The sequence below is a fragment of the Emys orbicularis genome, chromosome 4, assembly GCF_028017835.1.
Source record: "Emys orbicularis isolate rEmyOrb1 chromosome 4, rEmyOrb1.hap1, whole genome shotgun sequence".
NCBI lineage: Eukaryota > Metazoa > Chordata > Testudines > Emydidae > Emys > Emys orbicularis.
Window position 1 is genome coordinate 19,225,569 of NC_088686.1, and position 22,796 is coordinate 19,248,364.

General features: G+C 42.4%; 1 protein-coding gene across 1 annotated transcript in view; it reads left to right on the top strand.

The window, feature by feature from the left end:
- The window catches only part of AKT1 (AKT serine/threonine kinase 1), a 56,472-nt gene that overhangs the window by 28,256 nt on the left and 5,420 nt on the right, over window positions 1-22,796 (top strand). Inside the window, exon 9 of the mRNA XM_065404502.1 lies at window positions 18,822-18,909. Within this exon, the coding sequence (XP_065260574.1) occupies window positions 18,822-18,909 (88 nt within the window). The remainder of the gene's footprint in view (window positions 1-18,821; window positions 18,910-22,796) is intronic.

A 22,796-nucleotide genomic window follows, 5' to 3' on the forward strand; every position in this document is an offset into this window, starting at 1 on the left:
GGGGGATCCGGTGGACATAGTGTACTTAGATTTCCAGAAAGCCTTTGACAAGGTCCCTCACCAAAGGCTCTTACGTAAATTAAGCTGTCATGGGATAAAAGGGAAGGTCCTTTCATGGATTGAGAACTGGCTAAAGGACAGGGAACAAAGGGTAGGAATTAATGGTAAATTCTCAGAATGGAGAGGGGTAACTAGTGGTGTTCCCCAAGGGTCAGTCCTAGGACCTATCCTATTCAATTTATTCATAAATGATCTGGAGAAAGGGGTAAACAGTGAGGTGGCAAAGTTTGCAGATGATACTAAACTACTCAAGATAGTTAAGACCAAAGCAGATTGTGAAGAACTTCAAAAAGATCTCACAAAACTAAGTGATTGGGCAACAAAATGGCAAATGAAATTTAATGTGGATAAATGTAAAGTAATGCACATTGGAAAAAATAACCCCAACTATACATACAACATGATGGGGGCTAATTTAGCTACAACGAGTCAGGAAAAAGATCTTGGCGTCATCGTGGATAGTTCTCTAAAGATGTCCACGCAGTGTGCAGAGGCGGTCAAAAAAGCAAACAGGATGTTAGGAATCATTAAAAAGGGGATAGAGAATAAGACTGAGAATATATTATTGCCCTTATATAAATCCATGGTTCGCCCACATCTCGAATACTGTGTACAGATGTGGTCTCCTCACCTCAAAAAAGATATTCTAGCACTAGAAAAGGTTCAGAAAAGAGCAACTAAAATGATTAAGGGTTTAGAGAGGGTCCCATATGAGGAAAGATTAAAGAGGCTAGGACTCTTCAGTTTGGAAAAGAGAAGACTAAGGGGGGACATGATAGAGGTATATAAAATCATGAGTGATGTTGAGAAAGTGGATAAGGAAAAGTTATTTACTTATTCCCATAATACAAGAACTAGGGGTCACCAAATGAAATTAATAGGCAGCAGGTTTAAAACAAATAAAAGGAAGTTCTTCTTCACGCAGCGCACAGTCAACTTGTGGAACTCCTTACCTGAGGAGGTTGTGAAGGCTAGGACTATAACAATGTTTAAAAGGGGACTGGATAAATTCATGGTGGCTAAGTCCATAAATGGCTATTAGCCAGGATGGGTAAGAATGGTGTCCCTAGCCTCTGTTCGTCAGAGGATGGAGATGGATGGCAGGAGAGAGATCACTTGATCATTGCCTGTTAGGTTCACTCCCTCTGGGGCACCTGGCATTGGCCACTGTCGGTAGACAGATACTGGGCTAGATGGACCTTTGGTCTGACCCAGTACGGCCTTTCTTATGTTCTTATGTTCTTACTTTAGACTGCACAAGAGCTATGCAGATCCCTGAAAAATAATAAACACCAGTATGCCATTTCCTGCTTCACTTTCCTCACCGCTCTTGAGCATTCTTTGGGATGTGGTCAGAGTCTTCAAAGGAGTCCAGGATCCTTCCTCTCCCTTTCTCCTCCAGAACATAGTCTTCTTTCAGACCCCTGAAGCCACCATCCTTCAGCTCAGCCAGTCCAGCAGTGAAAAAGGTTCCATGTCTCTCAAAAAAAAGTCTTTGTTCCTCTCTCTCAAATTTCTCAGCCTCAGGGGTTTTAAATGTTAGCAGTAAGACCTTGGCTCCTTCGTTCCCCTTTTGGGGATTTTCTCCTCCTCCTCCTCCTCCGGGGATATGAAGAGAACTGGCTTCATCTATGTTGCAGCTACTCCTTTGTTCTGTCATTCTGCTGACTTGTTAGTCTTTAACGACTGTCTCATTCCAAGCCAGACATTCAGGTGCCCGCTCTGTTTCCTTAATAGAAGGAGAGTTCATCGAGAAGATGCAGATGTGTTGTGTGTGTGTGTGTGTGTGTGTGTGTACACGCTCTGAAGCCAGAGAACTTTGCCTAGCCGTACCCTGTGGTCCTACTTCCTCCCCTGGCAGTATAAGGGTGCCACCACCCCAACCTTCTCAGCTCCTTCTCACCACCTGCGGCTAGCATTGGAGCTCAGTGAGGTGTTTTCACCTCTCAGAAAACAGACTGAAAGTTGAGTTTTTTGTTTTCCTCTAGATAATAGTTAGAAGTATCTTAGGTTTAGTTTAGAGTTAGAGTAGTTGGCTTCCCTGTGTGATGCCCTAACCAAGGCTCAAGCATTGGCCATCGGGTGTGGGGGCCATTCCTAAGAGGGATCCCTACCCAAGTTGCTTGTTCTCGGTACATTAAGAAACAGCGCTCCATCTGTAAAGTCATCCAAGAGTGCTGCTTGTGAGCTGCCTACATAGAACATAGCTGCATCTACTCAAAGAAGGAAAACATTTACTTGCCTATATTGTAACTGTTCTTTGAGATGTGATGAAGATGTGTATTCCACAACCCACTCTCTGTCGCCTCTACACCAGCCTTTATACTCTTGACATTTGAAGGAACTGAGGGGGTCTGGCCGACGCTACCCTTACATAACCAGTGGAGAGTGGGTGCACACCTATGTGGAATGTATGTCTGCATCTCATCTCTAAGAACAACAGTAACAGTACAGGTTGATAATTGGTTTTTTTCATAGATTCAAAGACCAGAAGGGACTATCATGTAGTCTGATCTCCTGCATAACTCAGGCCGTAGAACTTCCCCAAAATAATTCCCAAAGCAGATCTTTTAGAAAAAAATCCAATCTTGAAAAAATTTTCAGTGATGGAGAATCCACCGTGACCCTTGTTCCAATGGTTAATTACTCTGTTTTAAAAAAATTATGCCATATTTCCAGTCTGAATTTGTCTAGCTTCAATTTTGAGCCATTGGATCATGTTGTTTATTTTTCTCTCCTAGACTGACTAGCTCATTAGTAAATATTTGTTCCCCTTGTGAGTACTTATTGGCAGTGCTGTCCCATTGGGGGCCCCAAGCAGGAATATTTTTGTCTTCCCCATTCTAAAATGAGCATGTTCTTATAATAAAAACTGAATAAGAGACCCCCTTGAGCTGCTGAGGGCCCTAAGCAATTGCTTAGTCTGCTTATGAGGCTCTGACTTAGATTGTAATCAAGTCACCCATTAACCTTCTCTTTGTTAATCTAAATAGACTGAGCACCTTGAGTCTTTCGCCATAAGGCATGTTTTCTAATCCATTAATCAGTCTCATGGCTCTTCTCCAAACCCTCTCCAACTTATCAACATCCTTCTCGAATTGTGGACACCAGAATTGGACACAGTATTCCAGCAGCAGTCACACCAGTTCCAAATAGAGGTAAAATAACCTCTTTACTCCCACTCAGGATTCTTTTTTTATGTATCTGTAACAAAGTGGCTCACCCCTTAATGCCTGGAGAGCCTGGGGCTAGCCAACCCTGATTACTAAAGGAGGTACACCTGTGTGAGAGCAGCAGCTGGCTGCAGTAAGCTGGGAGATGCTCAGGAAACAGAAACCTGAGAATCTGTAGCTGGCTTGAGGAAACAGCAGCTGCAGGGAACAACATTGGCTCTTGCAGAGACTGAACTATGCCCAGCTCTGGGGAAAAGAGCTGGGAACCCCCCAGCTAGGGGGGGAGGCACTGAACTGGTGCCTGGAGGACCAGTGTATACCTGAGAACTGAATAAATTGGACCCCAGATGGAAATGTTTTAATTTCCTTTGGACTATCTTGAGTTTGGTTAAGGAGCCCTAAAGAGGGGGAAAACAGAGGCAGGGAGCTGGAGGGCAACCTCAGGCGATGAGGGGGAGATCGGGTGGTGGCCAACCCCTTTATAGCATTCAAGGATTGCATTAGCTTTTGTTGGCCACAGAATTGCATTGTGAGCTCACGTTCAGCTGATTATCCATCACGCCCCCCAAATCTTTTTTCAGAGTCACTGCTTCCCGGTACAGTATAGAGTCCCCCATCCTGTAAGTATGACCCTCACTCTTTGTTCCTAGGTGTATACATTTACATTTAGCCTATTAAAACACACATTGTTTGCTTGTGCCCAGTTTACCAAGTGATCCAAATTGCTCTCTATGAGTGACCTGTCCTCTTCATTATTTACCACTCTCCCAATTTTTGTGATATCTACAAACTTTTCCAGTGATGATTTTATGTTTATTCCAGGTCACTGATGAAAATGTTAAATAGCATAGGACCAAGAACCAATCCCTAGAGGACCACCTGCTCAATAGTGATTCCTTGTTTACAGTTATATTGTTTGAGACCTATCAGTTAGCAAGCTTTTAATCTATTTAACGTGTGCCATGTTAATTTTATACTGTTCTAGTTTTTTAATCAAAATGTCTTGTGGTACCAAGTCAAACACATTATAGAAGTCCAAGTATATTGCACTAACTCTGTTATTTTTATCAATAAAACTTCTAATCTCATCTAAAAGTGATATCAAGTTAGACAGTATCTATTTTCCATAAACCCATGTTGATTGGTATTAATTATATTACCCTCCTGAAATTCCTTATTAACCGAGTCCCATATCAGCCGCTTCATTATCTTGCCTGGGATCCATGTCAAACTGACAGGCCTATAATCACTTGGGTCATCCCATTTACCCTTTTCAAATACTGGCACAACATTTGTTTTCTTCCAGTTTTCTGACGTTTCCCCAGTGTTCCAAGACTTACTGAAAATGAACATTATTGGTCCAGTGAACTCCTCAGCCAGCTCTTTTACAACTCTTGGATGCGAATTATCCAGATCTGATTATTTTAAAATGTCTAACTTTAGTAGCTGCTGTTTAAGTTCCTCCTGAGATGCTAGTGGAATGGAAAGAGTATTATCATATGATATAACTATATCAGCTGTTTTTCCACCCAAATACAGAACAGGAATATTTATTAAACAGTTCTGCTATATTATTGACGTTTCTATCATTTGCATCTAAGGCCTGGTCTACACTAGGAGTTTATATCGAATTTAGCGCCGTTACATCGAATTAACCCCGCACCCGTCCACACCACGAAGCTATTTAATTCGACATAGAGCTGTCTTAAATTCGACTTCTGTACTCCTCGAAAACGAGAGGAGTAGCGCTAAATTCGACATGGCAATATCGAATTAGGCTAGGTGTGGATGGAAATCGACGGTAATAGCTCCGGGAGCTATCCCACAGTGCACCACTCTGTTGACGCTCTGGACAGCACTTCGAGCTCGGATGCTCTGACCAGCCACACAGGAAAAGCCCCGGGAAAATTTGAATTCCTTTTCCTGTCTGGGCAGTTTGAATCTCATTTTCTGTTTGGACAGCGTGGAGAGCTCAGCAGCACTGGCAACGATGCAGAGCTCTCCAGCAGAGATGGCCGTGCAATCTAATAGAAAGAGGGCCCCAGCATGGACTGATCGGGAAGTCTTGGATCTCATCGCTGTGTGGGGCGATGAGTCCGTGCTTTCAGAGCTGCGCTCCAAAAGAAGGAATGCAAAGATCTACGAGAAGATCTCTAAAGCCATGGCAGAGAGAGGATACAGCCGGGATGCAACGCAGTGCCGCGTGAAAATCAAGGAGCTGAGACAAGGCTACCAAAAAACCAAAGAGGCAAACCGACGCTCCGGATCCCAGCCCCACACATCACGTTTCTACGAGGCACTGCATTCCATCCTAGGTGCGGCCGCCACCACTACCCCACCAGTGACCGTGGACTCAGAGGATGGGATACTGTCCACGGCCGGTTCCTCGTCGGAAATGTTAGCGGACGGGGAAGATGAGGAAGGAGATGAGGAGGACGAGGCAGTCGACAGCGCTTGCACCACTGATTTCCCCGACAGCCAGGAGCTCTTCATCACCCTTACCGAGATCCCCTACCAACCATCCACAGCCGTTACCCCGGACACCGAATCAGGGGAAGGATCAAGCAGTGAGTGCTTTAAACATCTAAACATGTAATTTTAACATAACTGGTCCACCGTGGTAACACACGTTCCCACGCCATGAGTCCAGTAAGTAGTCTGGGATCATGGCACGGCACAGCATGGCGGCATACGGCCCTGGCCTCTGCATGGTCTCCCGAAGCATTCTTCCCCTCTCGCTCTCCGAGATCCTCATTAGAGTTATATCGCACATGACGCCCTGCTTTAAATTAGGGAGGGGAATGTTAGTATTGGGACTGCTTTACAGCCACGCGGTGGAGGCGGCAGAGGGGCAGCATACAGTGATCTTTCCCGGGGACAGCCGCGAGGTGGTGGGACAGGGGCAGAGCTCATGCTTCCCTGATTGCTGCCAGCAGAGAGTGGCCTTGCATTCAGTGCGAAAGGAGCCCAGTGCTACTATTACATTTTTAAGCTGCCACAAGTCTACGGCTTACCATGTTTTCCTGCAACAAAAGTAGAGGTGTCCTGCCACGCTTCTCTGATCGCAACTGCAAGACCCCAGGCACTGAAGGCGAGGGCCGAAAATTCGACCTTGTCCTGTGTGCGCATGTGAAAGGTCCAGTGCATGGTGTTGTTCACAGAGAAAGACTATGTTCTTTGTTAGCAACTTCATTTATCTGTCTCAGGAATTTACTCCCTTTTTCCCATTCCCACAGACACATCTGCGACTGTCTCCCAACCCAGCCTGGCATCACACTCCCAGAGGCTAGCGCAGATTAGGAGAAGGAAGAGAAAGACGCGTGAAGACATGTTTTATGAACTTATGGAGTGCTCACGAGAGCAGGCAGCCCAGACGACACAGTGGAGGGAGAACTTGTCACAAATGCACAGAGCAGTCATGGAACGGGAGGAGAGGTGGCGCCAGGAGGACCAGCAGGCTACTCGAACCCTGCTTGGACTAATGAGGGAGCAAACGGAGACGCTCCGGCGCCTAGTGGATGTTCTGCAAGACCGGAGGCAGGAGGACAGAGCCCTGCTGCTGTCTATCTCTAACCGCCCTCCCCCGCCACCAAGTCCCACACCCCCCTCACCAAAAGTCCAAAGAAGGAGGGGCGGCAAGGGCCGTTAAAACTTTCAGTCGGCCCCTGCACACTGCTGCAGCAATGGAAGGCTCTCGTTCCAAAGTTTGAAAAGCCCTTTCCTACCCATCTCACAATAGCCCACGTCCAAGTTTCCTCCCCCCCTTTTCATGTGCGGTTCATAATAAAACATCTGTTTCTGTTAAGTACTGTTTCCGAGAGTGTCTTTTAGAGGGGATTCTGTCTGAAGGGGGGGAAGGGGTTTGTTACTTGGACAGGACAGTCACCTGTAGCAGGCTACAGAGGCGGGGGCAGGTCCAGCATCAGGACACATACACAGTACAGTCACCAGTTACCCTGGTCAGTCTGGGAGGCGGTTTTCATGTTCTGGGGTGCGAGGGGGTTGATCTGTGACTTTGTGGCGGGGGAGGGCAGTTACAGATCTTCTGCCGCGGTCCTTATCCTGGATCACAGAGCCACGCAGCAGGGGATCTGTTACCCTCCGCCCCCTGCCAGAAAGTCACTTGGCCGACACATACATGCAGTCCCGCCCAGGACTGCTGGCAGGCTGCGTTGAAACAACCAATCCAGCACTGCGGAGCCTGTCATTCCCGGAGTTTAGAAGCATCATTTGCATCAAAACAATAAACCAGCCCCCCGCCACAGTCTGCGTCCCCGGTTTAAAACATTCCCGCGAAAACAGTAAGAAAGAGAACCTTGTTCAGTAACAAAACGGAACAGATTTTATTTGTTGGGAAGGTGGGGAAGGGGGTATGTAACTTGGAAGGATAGTCAACAGTAACTGGGTAAAGAAACGGGGGCAGGTTCAGTATCTGTGTCCACAAAGTGAACAGTCACTGGAGACCCTGCTCAGTCAGGAACCTGGCTTTCAAAGCCTCCCTGATGCACAGCGCGTCCCGCTGGGATCTTCTAATCGCCCGGCTGTCTGGCTGGACGTAATCAGAAGCCAGGCTATTTGCCTCAAGCTCCCACCCCGCCATAAAGGTCTCCCCCTTGCTCTCACACAAATTGTGGAGCACACAGCAAGCAGCTATCACAATGGGGATATTGGTCTCGCTGAGATCACAGCGAGTGAGTAGGCTTCTCCATCTCCCCTTGAGACGGCCAAAAGCACACTCCACCACCATTCTGCACTTGCTGAGCCGGTAGTTGAATAGTTCTTTCCCTGAGTCCAGTGCGCCAGTGTAGGGCTTCATGAGCCAGGGCATTAGCGGGTATGCAGGGTCCCCGAGGATGACTGTAGGCGTCTCCACATCCCCAACAGTTACTTTGTGGTCCGGGAAGTAAAGACCTTCCTGCAGCCGTCTATACAGACCAGAGTTCCTGAACACCCTAGCGTCATGAACCTTGCCAGGCCATCCAACGTAGATATTGGTAAAACGTCCCCGATGGTCCACCAGTGCTTGCAGCACCATGGAAAAGTACCCCTTTCTGTTGATGTACTGGCTGGCCTGTTGGTCCGGTGCCAGGATAGGGATGTGAGTCCCATCTATAGCCCCACCGCAGTTTGGGAATCCCATCTCGGCAAAGCCATCTCTGATGAGCTCCACGTTTCCCAGGGTCACTACCTTAGATAGCAGTAGCTTGACGATTGCCCTGGCTACTTGCATAACAGCAACCCCCACGGTAGACTTGCCCACACCAAAGTGGTTAGCGACGGACCGGTAGCTGTCTGGCGTTGCGAGCTTCCAGAGGGCTATGGCCACTCGCTTCTGGACAGTCAGGGCTGCCCGCATCCGGGTGTCCTTTCGCTTCAGGGCAGGGGACAGCAACTCACACAGTTCGAGGAAAGTCCCCTTCCGCATGCGAAAGTTGCGCAGCCACTGGGATTCATCCCAGACCTGCAGCACTATGTGGTCCCACCATTCTGTGCTTGTTTCACGGGCCCAGAATCGCCGTTCAACAGTATCAACAAGACCCAGTGACAGCGAGATGTCCTGGGCGCTGGGTCTCATGTTCTCAGAGAGGTCGGAGCTAGTGTCCGACTTCATGCCGTCACGGTGGTGCCGTAGCCTCCTCTCATGATTGATCTGCAGCTGCCTCTGGTACAGGTGGAGGAGAAGCTGCGAGGCGTTGAGAACTGCCACAACTGCAGCGATGGTCGCAGCGGGATCCATGCTCGCACTGCTGTGGCGTCCGCGCTGTCAGTAATCAGAAAAGCGCGCGAACTGATTTCCCACCGGCGCTTTCAGGGAGGGAGGGAGGGAGGGCGTGAGTGACGGACGGATGACGACAGGCGCCCAAAAGCACCCTCGACACATTTTTTTACCCAGAAGGCATTTGGGGCTCGACCCAGAATTCCAATGGGCAGCGGGGACTGCGGGAACTGTGGGATAGCTGCCCACAGTGCACCGCTTCCAATGTCGACGCTTGCCCTGTTAGTGTGGACTCACAAAGTCTCACAAAGTCGAATTACTGTCCTTAGTGTGGACACACACGTTCGACTTAGTAATATCGATTCCACATAGTCGAATTAACTAAAATCGAAGTACTCTCGTAGTGTAGACAAGGCCTAACAATGGACCAGTACCATTGTTAGGGTCTCTGGAAAGAACTTAATCCCCTGGAACTAAGTAGGTAGCAGTACAAGTGGGTAAATGAAGTCACACACAATTTTCTAAAAATAATAGACATTTCCCATGTTTTCCACACATGGGTTCTATTCCCAGCTGTCCCGGAGGTGACCTTCTGCAAGCTCTCAGATATCTTATGGGTGAAAGGGGTGAGTAATAGTCACCTACCCTAAAATAGCAGCATGAATCATGGAAATGGAGGGCTGGAAGGGACCTTGAGAGGTCATCTAGTCCAGTCCCCTGCATGGAGTCAGGACCAAGTATACCCTAGATCATCATTGACAGGTGTTTGTCTAATCTTTTCTTAAAACCTCCAACAACAGGGATTCAGCCTCCCTTGGTAACATGGTCCAGTACTTAACTACCTTTTATAGTTAGAAAGTTTTTCCTAATATCTAACCTAAATCTCCTTTGTTGCAGATTAAGCCAATTACTTCTTGCCTACTTTCAGTGGACATGAGAACAATTGATCACAGTCCTCTTTAGAACAGCCCTTTACCATTTTTGAAGACTATCAGGTTCCTCCCTCAGCCTTCTTTATTTAAGACGTAACATTCCCAGGTTTTTTACCTTTCCTCAGGTCAGCTTTTTTAAACCTTTTCTCATTTTTGTTGCTCTCCTCTGGACTGTCTCCAGTTTGTCCACATCTTTTCTAAAGTGTGGTGCCTAGAACTGGACACACTACTCCAGCTGCAGCCTTACCAAGTAGAGCAGAACAAATACCTCCTGTGTCTTAGATATGACACTTCTTCTGTTAATACTCCCCAGAATATTAGCCTTTTTTGCAGCTGCATCACATTTTTGGTTCATACTCAGTTTGTGATCCATTATAACCCCTAGATCTTTTTCTGCAGTACTGCCACCTAGCCAGTTATTCCCCATTTTGTATTTGTGCATTTGATTTTTTTCTTCCTAAGTGTAGTAATTTGCACCTGTCTTTTATTGAATTTCATCTTGTTGATTTCAGACCAATTCTCCAATTTGTTAAGGTCGTTTTGAATTCTAATCTTGTACTCCAAAGTGCTTGCAACCCCTCCTCGCTCGGTGTCATCTGGAAATTTTATAAGCATACTCTCCATTCCATTATCCAAGTCATTAATGAAAATATTGAATAGTACCGGACCCAAGACTTACTTCTCAGGGATCCCACTAGATATGCCCTTCTAGTTTGACAGTGAACTACTGATAACTACTCATTGAGTATGGTGGGTTTTTTATTTTATTTATTTTTTTAAACAGTTGTGCGCCCATTTTATAGTAATTTCATCTAGACCAGATTTCCCTAGTTTGTCACGTGGGACTGTGTCCAAAATCCTTAATAAAATCAAGCTGTATCATGTCTGCTGTTTTCCCCCTATATCCACTAAGCCAATAACTCTGTCAAAGAAGGAAATTAGGTTGGTTTGGCATGATTTGTCCTTGACAAATCAATGTTGGCTATTACTTATCACCCTATTATCTCTAGCTGCTTACAGATTATTTAATAATTTGTTCCAGGATCTTTCCAGGTATTAAAATTAGGCTGATTGGTCTATAAGTCTCTCGGTTTTCCTATCTAATAGCCTAAAACCTTGTTTAATAATGAGGTTTTGTAAGGGCACCGAAATACTAACAGCGGTCAGTGGAAGAGCCAGGATTAGAACTCATAGTCTCTGGGCTTGCAATTTTGTGCCTCTTCCACTAGGCTACAGGAAACTGTTTTGAAGTCTTCTCCTTCTCCCCCTTCCTCCCCCCCGTGAAGTCACATGATTGCTAGAACTTTGTGTCATCATGAGACTGCCAGCTGCAGGAGCCAGCATCCTCTCTTCTGGCCTTCACACAATTCCCCATCCTATCCAAGCTCATCAGCACCAGGAAGCTCCCCACAGATCAGGATGCACCGGACCCTGATAGGTCTGCAAGTTTTGCATCTGTTGTTCTATCTCCACTGCTACAATGATCAACACCCCCCACAACACATCTTTCAAGATCCATGGATCCCACGCAACATGTGGTGTACCTCATCCAGTGCACTATAAATGCCCCAATAACAACTATGTGAGTGAAACTAGACAATCACTACACCTCTCAAATGAATTCTCAGAGGAAAATGATAAAGGTCAAAAACACCCTATCACCTGTGGGTGAACATTTTTGACAAAGCGATCGTTCTGTATCTAACTTAGTAGTTCTCTTCCTCAAAGGAAACCTGCACAACACTTTCAAAAGATGAGCCTGGGAGCTTAAATTCATAATTTTACTAGACACTAAAAATCATGGTCTTGATAAAGACACTGGATTTGTGGCTTATTATAACAATCCGTAACCCACTGACCCCCCTTTTTGTCCTATGACTACAGGGGTGTTAATGGACCACTTCACCTTGAAGGTCCCTTCCCACATATTATTCTAATTACTTATGCTAAACTATCTATTCTTGTATTTAGCTGTGATGCTCTCAGTACCTTTCCCAGACCTGAAAAAGATCTCTGTGTAACTCAAAAACCTGTCCCTCTCACCAACAGAAGCTGGTCCAATAAAAGATATTACCTCACCCACCTTGTGTGTTAAAATGTAGGCAAAAGAGTTCCACAGCACTTCAGTGTGTTTAATGCATTTGTTTAACCAGTATGTGTAGAGTGCTTTTCAGGGTTGGAATGGTAGAATTTGAATGGAAGGAAGCAGATTCTGTAATCTTAGGTGTATTGAGGATGTGGTCTTTATCATAAAGTCAGAGGGATCACTGTAAGACCTAGTAATGAAAGGTGGCTTAAGTTAGTGTTGATTTGGGACTACATAGGAATTGGAGACACTTGTGAAGCAGTGGATTCTAGCAACAATACAAACTGGAAATGGAAGGAATTCTGCTCCTTGGGTTCCACAAAATGAAAGCCTCCTGCCAAAATGTCATTCTTCTCTGCAGCATTCAAGTGAAACGAAGAGCATTTGGAAGGAACAAAGTGTGCCATTTAACACCTACATCAGCCTGGTGCTAGCAATGATTAGATCTTCCTATACGCAAGGTGGACCTTAGGGAATATCTATTGTGGTGACTGATAAGGATTTTAATAACAATGAGTTATGTCTTGAAAGCCCTGCAGGGGAATATTAAAATATTGTGTTGAAGATTTTGGAGTTGCTAAATATTTTAGCATAACAGTATATATTGGAAATAAGTGGAGACCAACTGGAGAATAAAGTGATTTAAGAGTCTGCTGGATAAAATGTAACTGGGGAAGACCCCAAATGAGCAACCAGCAGAAGACAATCAAGAACCTAGTGGTTAATGGTGTAAAAGACCTTCCAGATGATGATAGTCTCATTGTATCCCATCTTGTGTGGTCTTGGCCCAGAAAGTATTTAAGCACAAGCTCACTATCAGTGGGACTACTCGCATGTTTAAAGTTAAGTACATGCTTAAATGCTTTTCTGGATCAGAACCATGCTGCAGTGGAGTTGAGGTTGTTAAAATGAAGAACTAGTACTATATATTTTTTAAAACTGTGAATGGAAATGGGTGCTCAGCATTGTTTAAACCCTTATATCGATGACTTAGCTGAGATGACACTGCCTATCCATGATTCAGTAAGCTTTTTTATTGTGTTTCTTTATAACTAGAGCCCTACCAATTCACAATCATTTTGATCAATTTCGCAGAGGGTTTTAAAATTGGTCAATTTCATGTTTTCAGCTGTTTACATCTGAAATTTTAGGTGTTGTAACCTTTGGGGTCCCAATCCAAAAGGTACCTGGAAGTGGGTCTGATCTTCCCCTTTCCCCACCCCGAGCTGCCATGCTAGGGAAGGACAAGTCCTGTCCCTACCCAGCCCAGCAGGGACTCGCATCTAGGAGCCCCCTGACTGGGGCACTCCCAGCAGCAAAGGTGAGATCAGATTTCATGGGGAAGGGCTTATTTCATGGTCCATGACACATTTTTCACTGCCGTGAAATTGGTAGGGCCCTAATTATAACCCTGTCAGTGATTTAGGTATGCAGAATGATTACTGTATTTGCGCTTGGTTTCTCTTCAGAATGATAGCTGTCTATCTTTCACTTCTGGAGCACAGATATTTGCAGTCAGATCATTAAAATAACTTCCAGGCTGCATGTAGTTTTATAAGTTCAGAGAATGCACGTTTCATGGTTTTTCTAAACACCTTCCTTATGATAATTTGTCTCTTTTGAACTCCCCATGCTGTGCTGCCCAGTGCAGTAGTCTGGGGGCTGACTGACAGAGACATTTAAATTGTTTTATTTAACTAAAACAACATTATGTATTCTGGATTATTTTCTTCAAAAGCAAACATATAGTATTTTAACAAAACAAGCATATGGATTTTTGAATTTAGTTAAACATTCATGTTTTTTAAAATCAGGTTTGTTTTTGTTAAAATTGTTTTTAACTAAAATAGTTAAATGAAATATTTAAAAAAACAAAACAAAAATTAAATCGACTGTCAGCCTGGTCAACATGAGAAACTTAAAATATTGGCTTCTGTAGCTAACTCAGTCGTCTTCACCTTCATTTCCCTGTTTGTTCATAATCTGGAAAAGAAAAACAAGCTTTCCTGCTTTTTCAGGTCCCAAACGATTTCTCAATTTGGAAGGAATTAGTCCAAAAGAAGAAAATATTCTTTCTACACCAGCAGAAGAAGCTACTGCTGTTAAAAGTGAGATTATCACTTCAACAGTCTCTGAATCCAAGTGCTTAAGTGACTTCCACCAGTTCACTGGTGTGACTTTTTCTTTAAAACATCATCAGTAAACATATATTTCTTGAATGGTTCACCCTTAGCTCTGAAGTTTATTATAGTTGGCATTAAGGAGGGATGATTGCTGGATGTCCGTGTCATAGCCAACTCCTCTTCTTCAGCAGTTAAGGTTTGATCCTGGTACCGAGTATTGAGAATATTTGCAAGAAAATGAGCAGGAGATAGTGCTTGTCCCATTCATTTTTTTATTGCTTGTAATTTAACTCTGTCATTGCATATTTCTTTTTAAGATCTCACTCAGTTCCTTCCAAATTTCAACAGCGTCAGCAATAAAACAGCTATTTCCCTGCATTTTGTTCAGAGCTACAGAAATAGGCTTCAGAGTACTCAGCACGTGTTCAACATTTCTCTTAAGCCCAATGTTGAGAGTGCCATCTATTTTTTCACGATTTTGTTCATAAACTGTCATCCAATTAAAGATGTTCTTGATATGTGCTCAAAACAGTCCACTACCGAGTTCCATCGCACGTCTTGTGGGAGAGTTAGCTTGGTTCCTCCCACTCTTTTCAGAGCAGCTGCTGCAAAGTGGTTGTTACAGAAGTATTTTGCAATTTCAACAACATTAGCCTTTATTTCTGGAACACTAAAGTCTTTGGCTAGGAGGTGCAGCAAATGAGCACTGCAACCTTATGTTATTAGCTTGGAATTCTCTTCACTCTCTTCTAAATTTCTTCTCATCTTGGATATATGTGCAGCATTGTCTGTGACCAAACTGCGTACTAGACATTTGAATATTTTTTCACAGTTTGTTATAGCTTTTACTACTACTTCTTGTAAGTATTCTGCTGTGTGTGCATTTCCTGATGTATCAATTGTTTCTATAAGGAAGACACTCCCTTCTTCTGTTGTCACACAAGCACATACAACAGGACCATTGTGGACATTGCTCCACCCATCAAGACTCAGGTTAACAGTTTCACCCTCCTAGACCTTTTGCACACTGCTCAATTTCTCTTTCATACACTTTATCCAGCAATTTGCATGCAACATCTGCTCTGTTGGGTGGACTGTATCCTGGTCTTAATGACTGAACCATGTTTATGAAGTGTGGGTTCTCAATCATACGGAAAGGAGAGTTTGTTGCATAAATAAACTGGGCAATTTTTTCATCAATTACCTCTTTTTGTAATCTGCTGTTTCTTATCACAAACTTATCTATGGTTGTTTCTGGATGATGGAGGGTTTTTTTTCTTTTTGCTACAGGTGATATACTGTGGCTATGTGACATATATGATGTGACTGAAACACTATCACTGGCAGATAACTCTGAAACTATAGAAAATGATGGTGATCTTGAAGGTGGATAGTTTTCAGAATCCTGTATGATGAGGATGGATTCCCCTAAACAAAATAAGTCAATGCAGTTATTTAATTATTATTACCATACTGCTCATTTAGTATTACCCATTGCATTCACTGACACTCAGTACTACTTTAAAGGTGAAATTGTAACAGGAAGATCTGCCTATTTCAGCGATCTATTTTTTATCACAACTGCATCTAAAATGATAGTACCATAGAGTAACAACTATAGTTTTTGCTCAAACATGAGAATTCAAGAATAGTCCAGAAGGAAGACAGGCAGTCCTTAAGAAAGAAGTATGAAATAAAAAAGTTTACCAATCTGAAGATCCTGCATGTTCAGACATCTTCCTTTCATCATCGTCAACGCAGCTTCCTCCTGAGAAGGAAGACTTCTCATGATGTTGTTTCATTCGGGCAACCAGGCCTTGCACTTCTTTGTTGCACTGTTTGCATTTTGGACGCATCCCTGTCTTGCCCACAGGTAGAGGAACTTGATTAAAATATTCCCAAACTGGGTCTCTTTTATGGCCTGCTGCCATTATAGGTTTTCCCTTCTAGTGAGAGAATGGTATGGTAGATCTCAAATCAATGAAGGCTACACTCAGAAAAACCTCAAGACTTCTGGAATATGCTGCTCAAACAGTTTCACTTTTGTTTCCACTGCCTGTCCCTCCCTTCTCACATTTATCTCCAGACTTCTTCTCCTTGTCCAGATCTATTCTGCCCCCAACAATCTTCTATTCATTGAACTTTTTGAAACTTTTCACTTTTAGAGAGAGGTAAGGGATTGACTCTGTGTACACAAATTTGCAGAGGGACTATAGGGTTGACGTCTGTTATTTCTCACCTCTCTATATTATTTATTTAAAATCATTTTTGCTGTTAACAAGAATGTTATCTCTCGATACATAAATCCACAGTTTGAGAACTGCAAAACTAAGCATCTCTGATGGTATCTTCTAGACTGAGCACTGAGTCCTATTGGGTAGATAGAAAGATTAACCTAAATAATCTATACAGAAGCCCCTGGAACCGCATAAAATTGGGTCCCTAATCCATGAACTATTGGAATTCATTTACAAAATTTATCTTAAACATTACATGAATATATTGTCTCATACTATAGAATTAGAATTTATAATCCCTATTCCATGATGAGATATCTTTGATCTATAATGTATCTTTATCTTTAGTTTTTTCCTCAAAAAGCATTTTATCAAAAAAATCCAATTTAAATAAAAAAAAATCTGATTTTTTTGTTTTATTTTTTTTAAAAACTGATTTTTATTCACCCTGATTTAGACTATAGTTTTTTCTAGGTCTCTGTTCTCATTTAATCGTTGTAATATCTCGCTGTAAACTTTTAATGGTGTATTGCTTTTATAGTCTTATTTATACCCATAGTTAGGATTTCAAGAATTGCAGAGTGAAATTGTGTTGTGGCTTGTGTTATAAGGGGAAGTGTGGCCCAGTGGTAAGGTGCTAGCCTGGGACTTGTAGTAGTGAGTTCAGTTCCCAGCTCTACCAGATTTCCTGTGTGACTGGGCAAGTCACTTAGCCGCTCTGTGGCTCAGCTTCTCATCTGTAAAATGGGGATAATAGTAGTTCCCTACTACACAGGGGTGTTTGGGAGGATAAAAACATTAAAGTTGATGAGGTGCTCAGAAATTATGGTGGTGGGCGCCATATGCAGGAGGTCAGACTAGATGATCATAATGATTGTAATGGTACCTTCCAGCCTTAATATCTGTGAATTTCATCTATCACCTGTCTGAAGGTGATAGGTGAGCGAGAAGCCTGTTGATCTCTGTGTGTTTTGTTCCAGAAGAACATGCTTTTTGTGGTGTTTGGATAATGTGGCTCAGTCTTTAAGAGAAAGCATTTCACCCATATAATAAAGTTCAAACTCCTGTTGACTCAGGGCTTCTCTACACGTTAACTGGAACAAAAATAACTAAGTTGTTTTAATTTATACCTGTAATTATGTTGGGTCATGTCTGTGTGAAGACTCTATCGTAATAAAAGTGCCCCATCTCGATATAATTTAAATCAATAGAAAACCCATTGTGTTTCCCTGAATCCAGGAAGGAGGGTACTGTTTGTGTACAACTTGATATTATTATTTATTTGTGATATCATAGCACCAAGTGTCGTCTTATAATTTACGTTTACATCAGGTTGCATAATTCAGTTTCTTTTAAAAACCTTGTGTCTTTCACTGTTGGTCGTTAAGATGAGTTGGGCTTCCAAGAAAATATCCCAGCACACTGAGAAGTGACTACTCCTTGTAACAGAGTTAGAAGGAAGGCTGGCTAGCTCAGTCAGGGCTCACTCAACTCTTGTTACAAAATGTATTTTTAAGCTTCAGCTCTTCTCTGAAAGTTGACTAAAATGGCAACATGGGGTTCTATGTTTGTGTTTCATTATCTTCCATAACAGCTTCTTAACAGTGAGAGTAATTAATCACTGGAACAATTTACCAAGGGTCATGGTGCATTCCCCATTACTGGCAATTTTTAAATCAAGATTGGATGTTTTTCGAAAAGGTCTGATCTAGGAATTATTTTGGGGAAGTTCTATGACCTGTATTATACAGGAGGTCAGATTAGATGATCACAGTGGTCCCTTCTGGCCTTGGAATCTATGAATCATATCAAATATTTCCACAAAGAGTTTTTTGATGGCCTGTAAGTTATGCTTCCAACAAATTATTAGGGTTGTGCAGGTCAAATTCTGCCTTTCTTCATTTCTATGGTATAACTCCCATTATTTTCAGATTTTAGCCTTAATTTACACCTGAGCAAACCTCATTCCCTTTTCCTAGTTGCCAGGTGTAACTGATTGGACTTCTCATTGGAACACAGTAAAACTTAATGCACAAGAAGGACTAGAATCCAGCTCACTCTCCCATAGGCATGCACAAGCTCTGCATACTAAAAGTAATAACTTACTTTTCCCACTAAAACAAATATGAATTAGAGCAGAGATGTTGCGTAGGAGAAGCCCACTTTTAAAGTCACATAATAGAACTTCATTTTGAGGTCAGATCTTTTGAAGCACAAATTTTAGATGCATCTTTTTCTGTATCAATAATTTATCTCTTAAAAATAGTTCCACTAGAGGTTTTGAAAGCATGTTGAAGTCTGAAATGGACAATCAAACGGTATTCATGAGTCTTAGTACACGAAACAAATGCATCAAGGTAAAGGCTCATTCTCAGACCTGAAACTGATAAACTGTTGGTTACTTAACCATATAACCCATGACTTCCTCACTTCTCAGTAATAACCTTATTTGAAAACTACATATGCTCAAATGGTTTTTTTTGCCCCAAAACAGGTTAGGTGGTGGCTCTGATGACGCAAAGGAGATTATGCAACACAAATTTTTTTCTGGCATTGTTTGGCAAGACGTATATGAGAAAAAGGTACTTATAATAATTCCTCTGATGTAAAGTGGGTTTGTGGAGAAACTGAATATGTTTAAGGTGGTCCCTACATTGGCTATTGAAGATTACTTCATAAAAAAGGTTTGCTACATTTCTGAATCAGCTTTTCTAAGCCAGAATTGTTATAGTTCTTACACCAATATAGTTCTTTATTTCTAACTAAAAAATTCCTGCTAAAGAAAACATATTTAAATCAATAATAAGAGTAAACGAGATTCTGTTAAGTCAAAAATGGCTCAAAATATTAGTTTTTTGTGAACGCAAGCTTTTACAAAACTGGTTTCCATGAATTTTGTTTTAATTATAGTTGAAACAGTTTTCTCTTTAACCAGTGATACCCCTAAGATGCTTGAAGCCCAGAAACTGGCTCATTGAACCAGTGCCTGAGAATCTGAACATGAAACTAACCAGAAATAATAGTGAAACTGTTTTTTGCTTTTTGCATTTCTCTCTGTTTGAATAATGCAAATAGACTAGATCAGACAAATAGCATAAACACAGAGAAGTAAAACTTGGATTTTTTTTTTTTAAAGTTAGTTGAGTTCTAATAAGGGGTTTGTGACGAAGAAGGGAAGGACAATTTTAAGTATCTGAATTCATGGTTTGTCACCTACTTTTCTGAAGCCCCGCCCCCATGTTCTCTAACAGGAGCCCCTAGAGTCAGAGAGACTGACCTGCTGCTATGTGACTGGCATAACCACTACTCTGTCAGTGATGTCGACCTCAATCACTTCCTCCTCCATTATCTTAGAGCCATTTTCCACGTTGCCTTGATTACCTCTTCCGAGCATTTCCCTCCACTCATTCAAGTCCCTCCTCACAAACACTTTTGTCATGACACCCACATGGAACTCAGACATCTATTTAGTGATAAAAAGAGAAACAACTTCATCATGCCATGTACTAGCTGTTGAGTAACTGTGTGACCTTATTCGTGTTATCCCTCTTTGCCCTCCGTACTGTCTTATTTTCCCTGCATCATATCAGAGCTAATTTAATTAGGAGGCAAGAGTCATATTTTCCCTTGGTTTTGTAAAGTGCTAGAGCCAACTTTGGGCCCCAATAGGCATAAATAATAATTTCTTTTTAACCTGAAAGTCTCTTATTAATTAATAGAAATGTATGATCTGTTCAGGGTTTTAGCTGTTGGATTCCTTTTAGTATAACTAACATCATAATATGTTAGCAGTTTCCATATCATACCAATAGAGATTAACATTGTTGGCTTTCCTATTGTATTTGGAGTACAAAGGGTACCCTATCTTCTCCTTCCAAAACTTCCCTCTCTCCTTGTTGATAAAGTTATGAAGATGTCGAATAGTCCCCTGGAGAACGCAAAAGATACAGCAAACAAAGTGTAATATGACACGCACGTTCCTAATACTAGAAAACTCTTGTATTAGGAAAGATGTTGCCCCTTTATATCATTTTACAGAAGGGAGAGAGATGCATCTGAATACTGATGAAATATTTCAGCATTGTACGCTTCACACTTGAATACCTATGCATCATTCAGCATACATTGATCCTTTTAAAGGACACCGTCCAGGTTGCCAGGCTAAAATTTTAACCTGTTGTAAATATACACATTTTAATACTTACAATATAACTCTGCCCTTCTGCTCCTGGAAAATCTGTCATTTCCCCTAAAGAAAGGCTTGTAACTGACAGAACTCGAACTCTTCTGCTGGGCAAGTGGAAAACAAACCCTAGAACTGTATCAGAGGGGTAGCCATGTTAGTCTGGATCTGTAAAAAGCAGAATTAATACAGCCTAGAACTGTATTAATTCATGATCACACATGCATGTTTTACTGGGCGCCTCTCATTCTGCCTGCCCTATTCTTGTCAGAAAGCAGAGTTCTGAAATTTACAAGTATCTCAATTCTTGAGAGAATAGGAGTTGTGTATATTCCATACCCTGTCTGCTCACCAGACTAAGGCAGCCAAACAAATTGGAGGGATAGCAAGTCATTTATTTGCCTTTTGTGCATCTGCCAGGAAACAAAGAGCTGTCTGGAAGGTCTGATTTTAGATCTACTAGCCTTGACAATATCCTTTTTAAGAACAGATATCAAAGGAGACTGCCACATGTAGAATGTCTGCAGTAAATTTATCAGGTCTTGGACTTCTGCATGCCAGCATTCTGACTGCAGAGTTTACACAGTTCAGTGTAAAGAATATTGTTTTTAATATGATCTTCATGAAGCTTATAGAGAGTGGTGATGGGCCAAAAACTTCGATATTTTTTCCCAATCCCTCCAGACATTTGCTGCCTTGGAGAAAATAGTACCTGGATCAAGACTACCTCTGACATAGTTTTTGCAAAACCAAAACCCAACCTCTTTGGCCCATTTCTAGCAAGCAGGCAAATCAGAAATTGGATCTAAGACATTATCTACTGTAGAAATACCCACTCTGCGCAGGCCAAAGAGACAGGTTTAAGTGGCCTGGAGGGCCTTCTGAAAGTGATAGAATATCACCCCATAGTGAGTGAAATATGCTATTAGTCTACATGAATCTCTGGGACAGACATGATTCCCCAGTGTCATTGGGAAATGTTGAATAAGTTTACATAATTGAGGTTTTGTATGAACAAGGACATTTTCTGTGTAATTGAGCCTGGGAGACACGACCTTGCTTTGAACAACAGGGAGTTTGGCGTGACTGAGTTTGTCTAGTCACAGAAATTTAAAATCTTTATCAGAATATCCCTGCGGAAAATCTTTGCCGTTTGTCCTTGGAGAAGGCTGCATTTTAACTGGGCAATACTTCATCCTTCCACAAACTCTATGTAAATGTTGATATTTTAATTGCATCTTCTCACCAGTTTCTCTTGGCTAGTAAGCAGCTTAAGTCCACGTATCTCATGCTGGCATGCAGCAGCATTACGCTACAAGTGGCACCTCTCAACCATAGTCTGCTGAGCTACTGCAGTGAGAGCTGTTCAGTAACATGACAAATCCACTTAATAAAACTAACCTCACAGCTTCTTGCTACAGTCTCCCATTTCCCCTCCCAGTTCAATAATCCAAACCTGACCATAGACAAAAATATTTCCCTCATTTTGTAGGTGCAGCTCACCCTGTCTTAGATTGTATTTTACAAACATTTTGTAAAAAATAATCTAGAACACCTCTTATACTTGTTTTCTGTTTCCTTCTGCGGTTCCTAGTCATTCGCTAGCATAGAGTTTAGGTTTCTGCTGCAGTGCCCGAGCCCTTAATCACTCACGCATTCCGAGACTCAGTGCCGCAGACAATTTCGAGAGTGACTGGGAGCAGCATGTGTGCCAAAACCACCATTAGCTAAATGGGTTATGGATAGAACGAACACACAGAAAGGGCCAAGCTATTGCTTAGACGGAGGAGAAACTGCCTTATGGATGATCAGAATATTGGGGGTTCAGTATCGGGGAGAAAGGATGCTTATCCTCACAAAAAAATATACTGATTGGAATCACTTGAGAATAGGATTGTTATCTTATGAAATGGAGCTCCCTTCTATTGTACTGTACCTCTAATAACATATAGACTATAAAGCCTACATTTTCAATAGTGTCCAATAATTTGGGGTACTTAACATTGATATCTGAGCTATCTGAGCCACTAGCGATTATCTTTGAAAAGTCATGGAAGATGGGAGAGATTCCAGATGACTGGAAAAGGGCAAATATAGTGCCAATCTATTAAAAGCTGGGGTATTGTGTTCAGTTCTGGGCATCACATCTCAGGAAAGATGTGGACAAATTGGAGAAAGTCCAGAGAAGAGCAACAAAAATGATTAAAGGTCTAGAAAGCATGACCTATGAGGGAAGATTGAAAAAATTGGGTTTGTTTAGTCTGGAGAAGAGAAGACTGAGAGGGG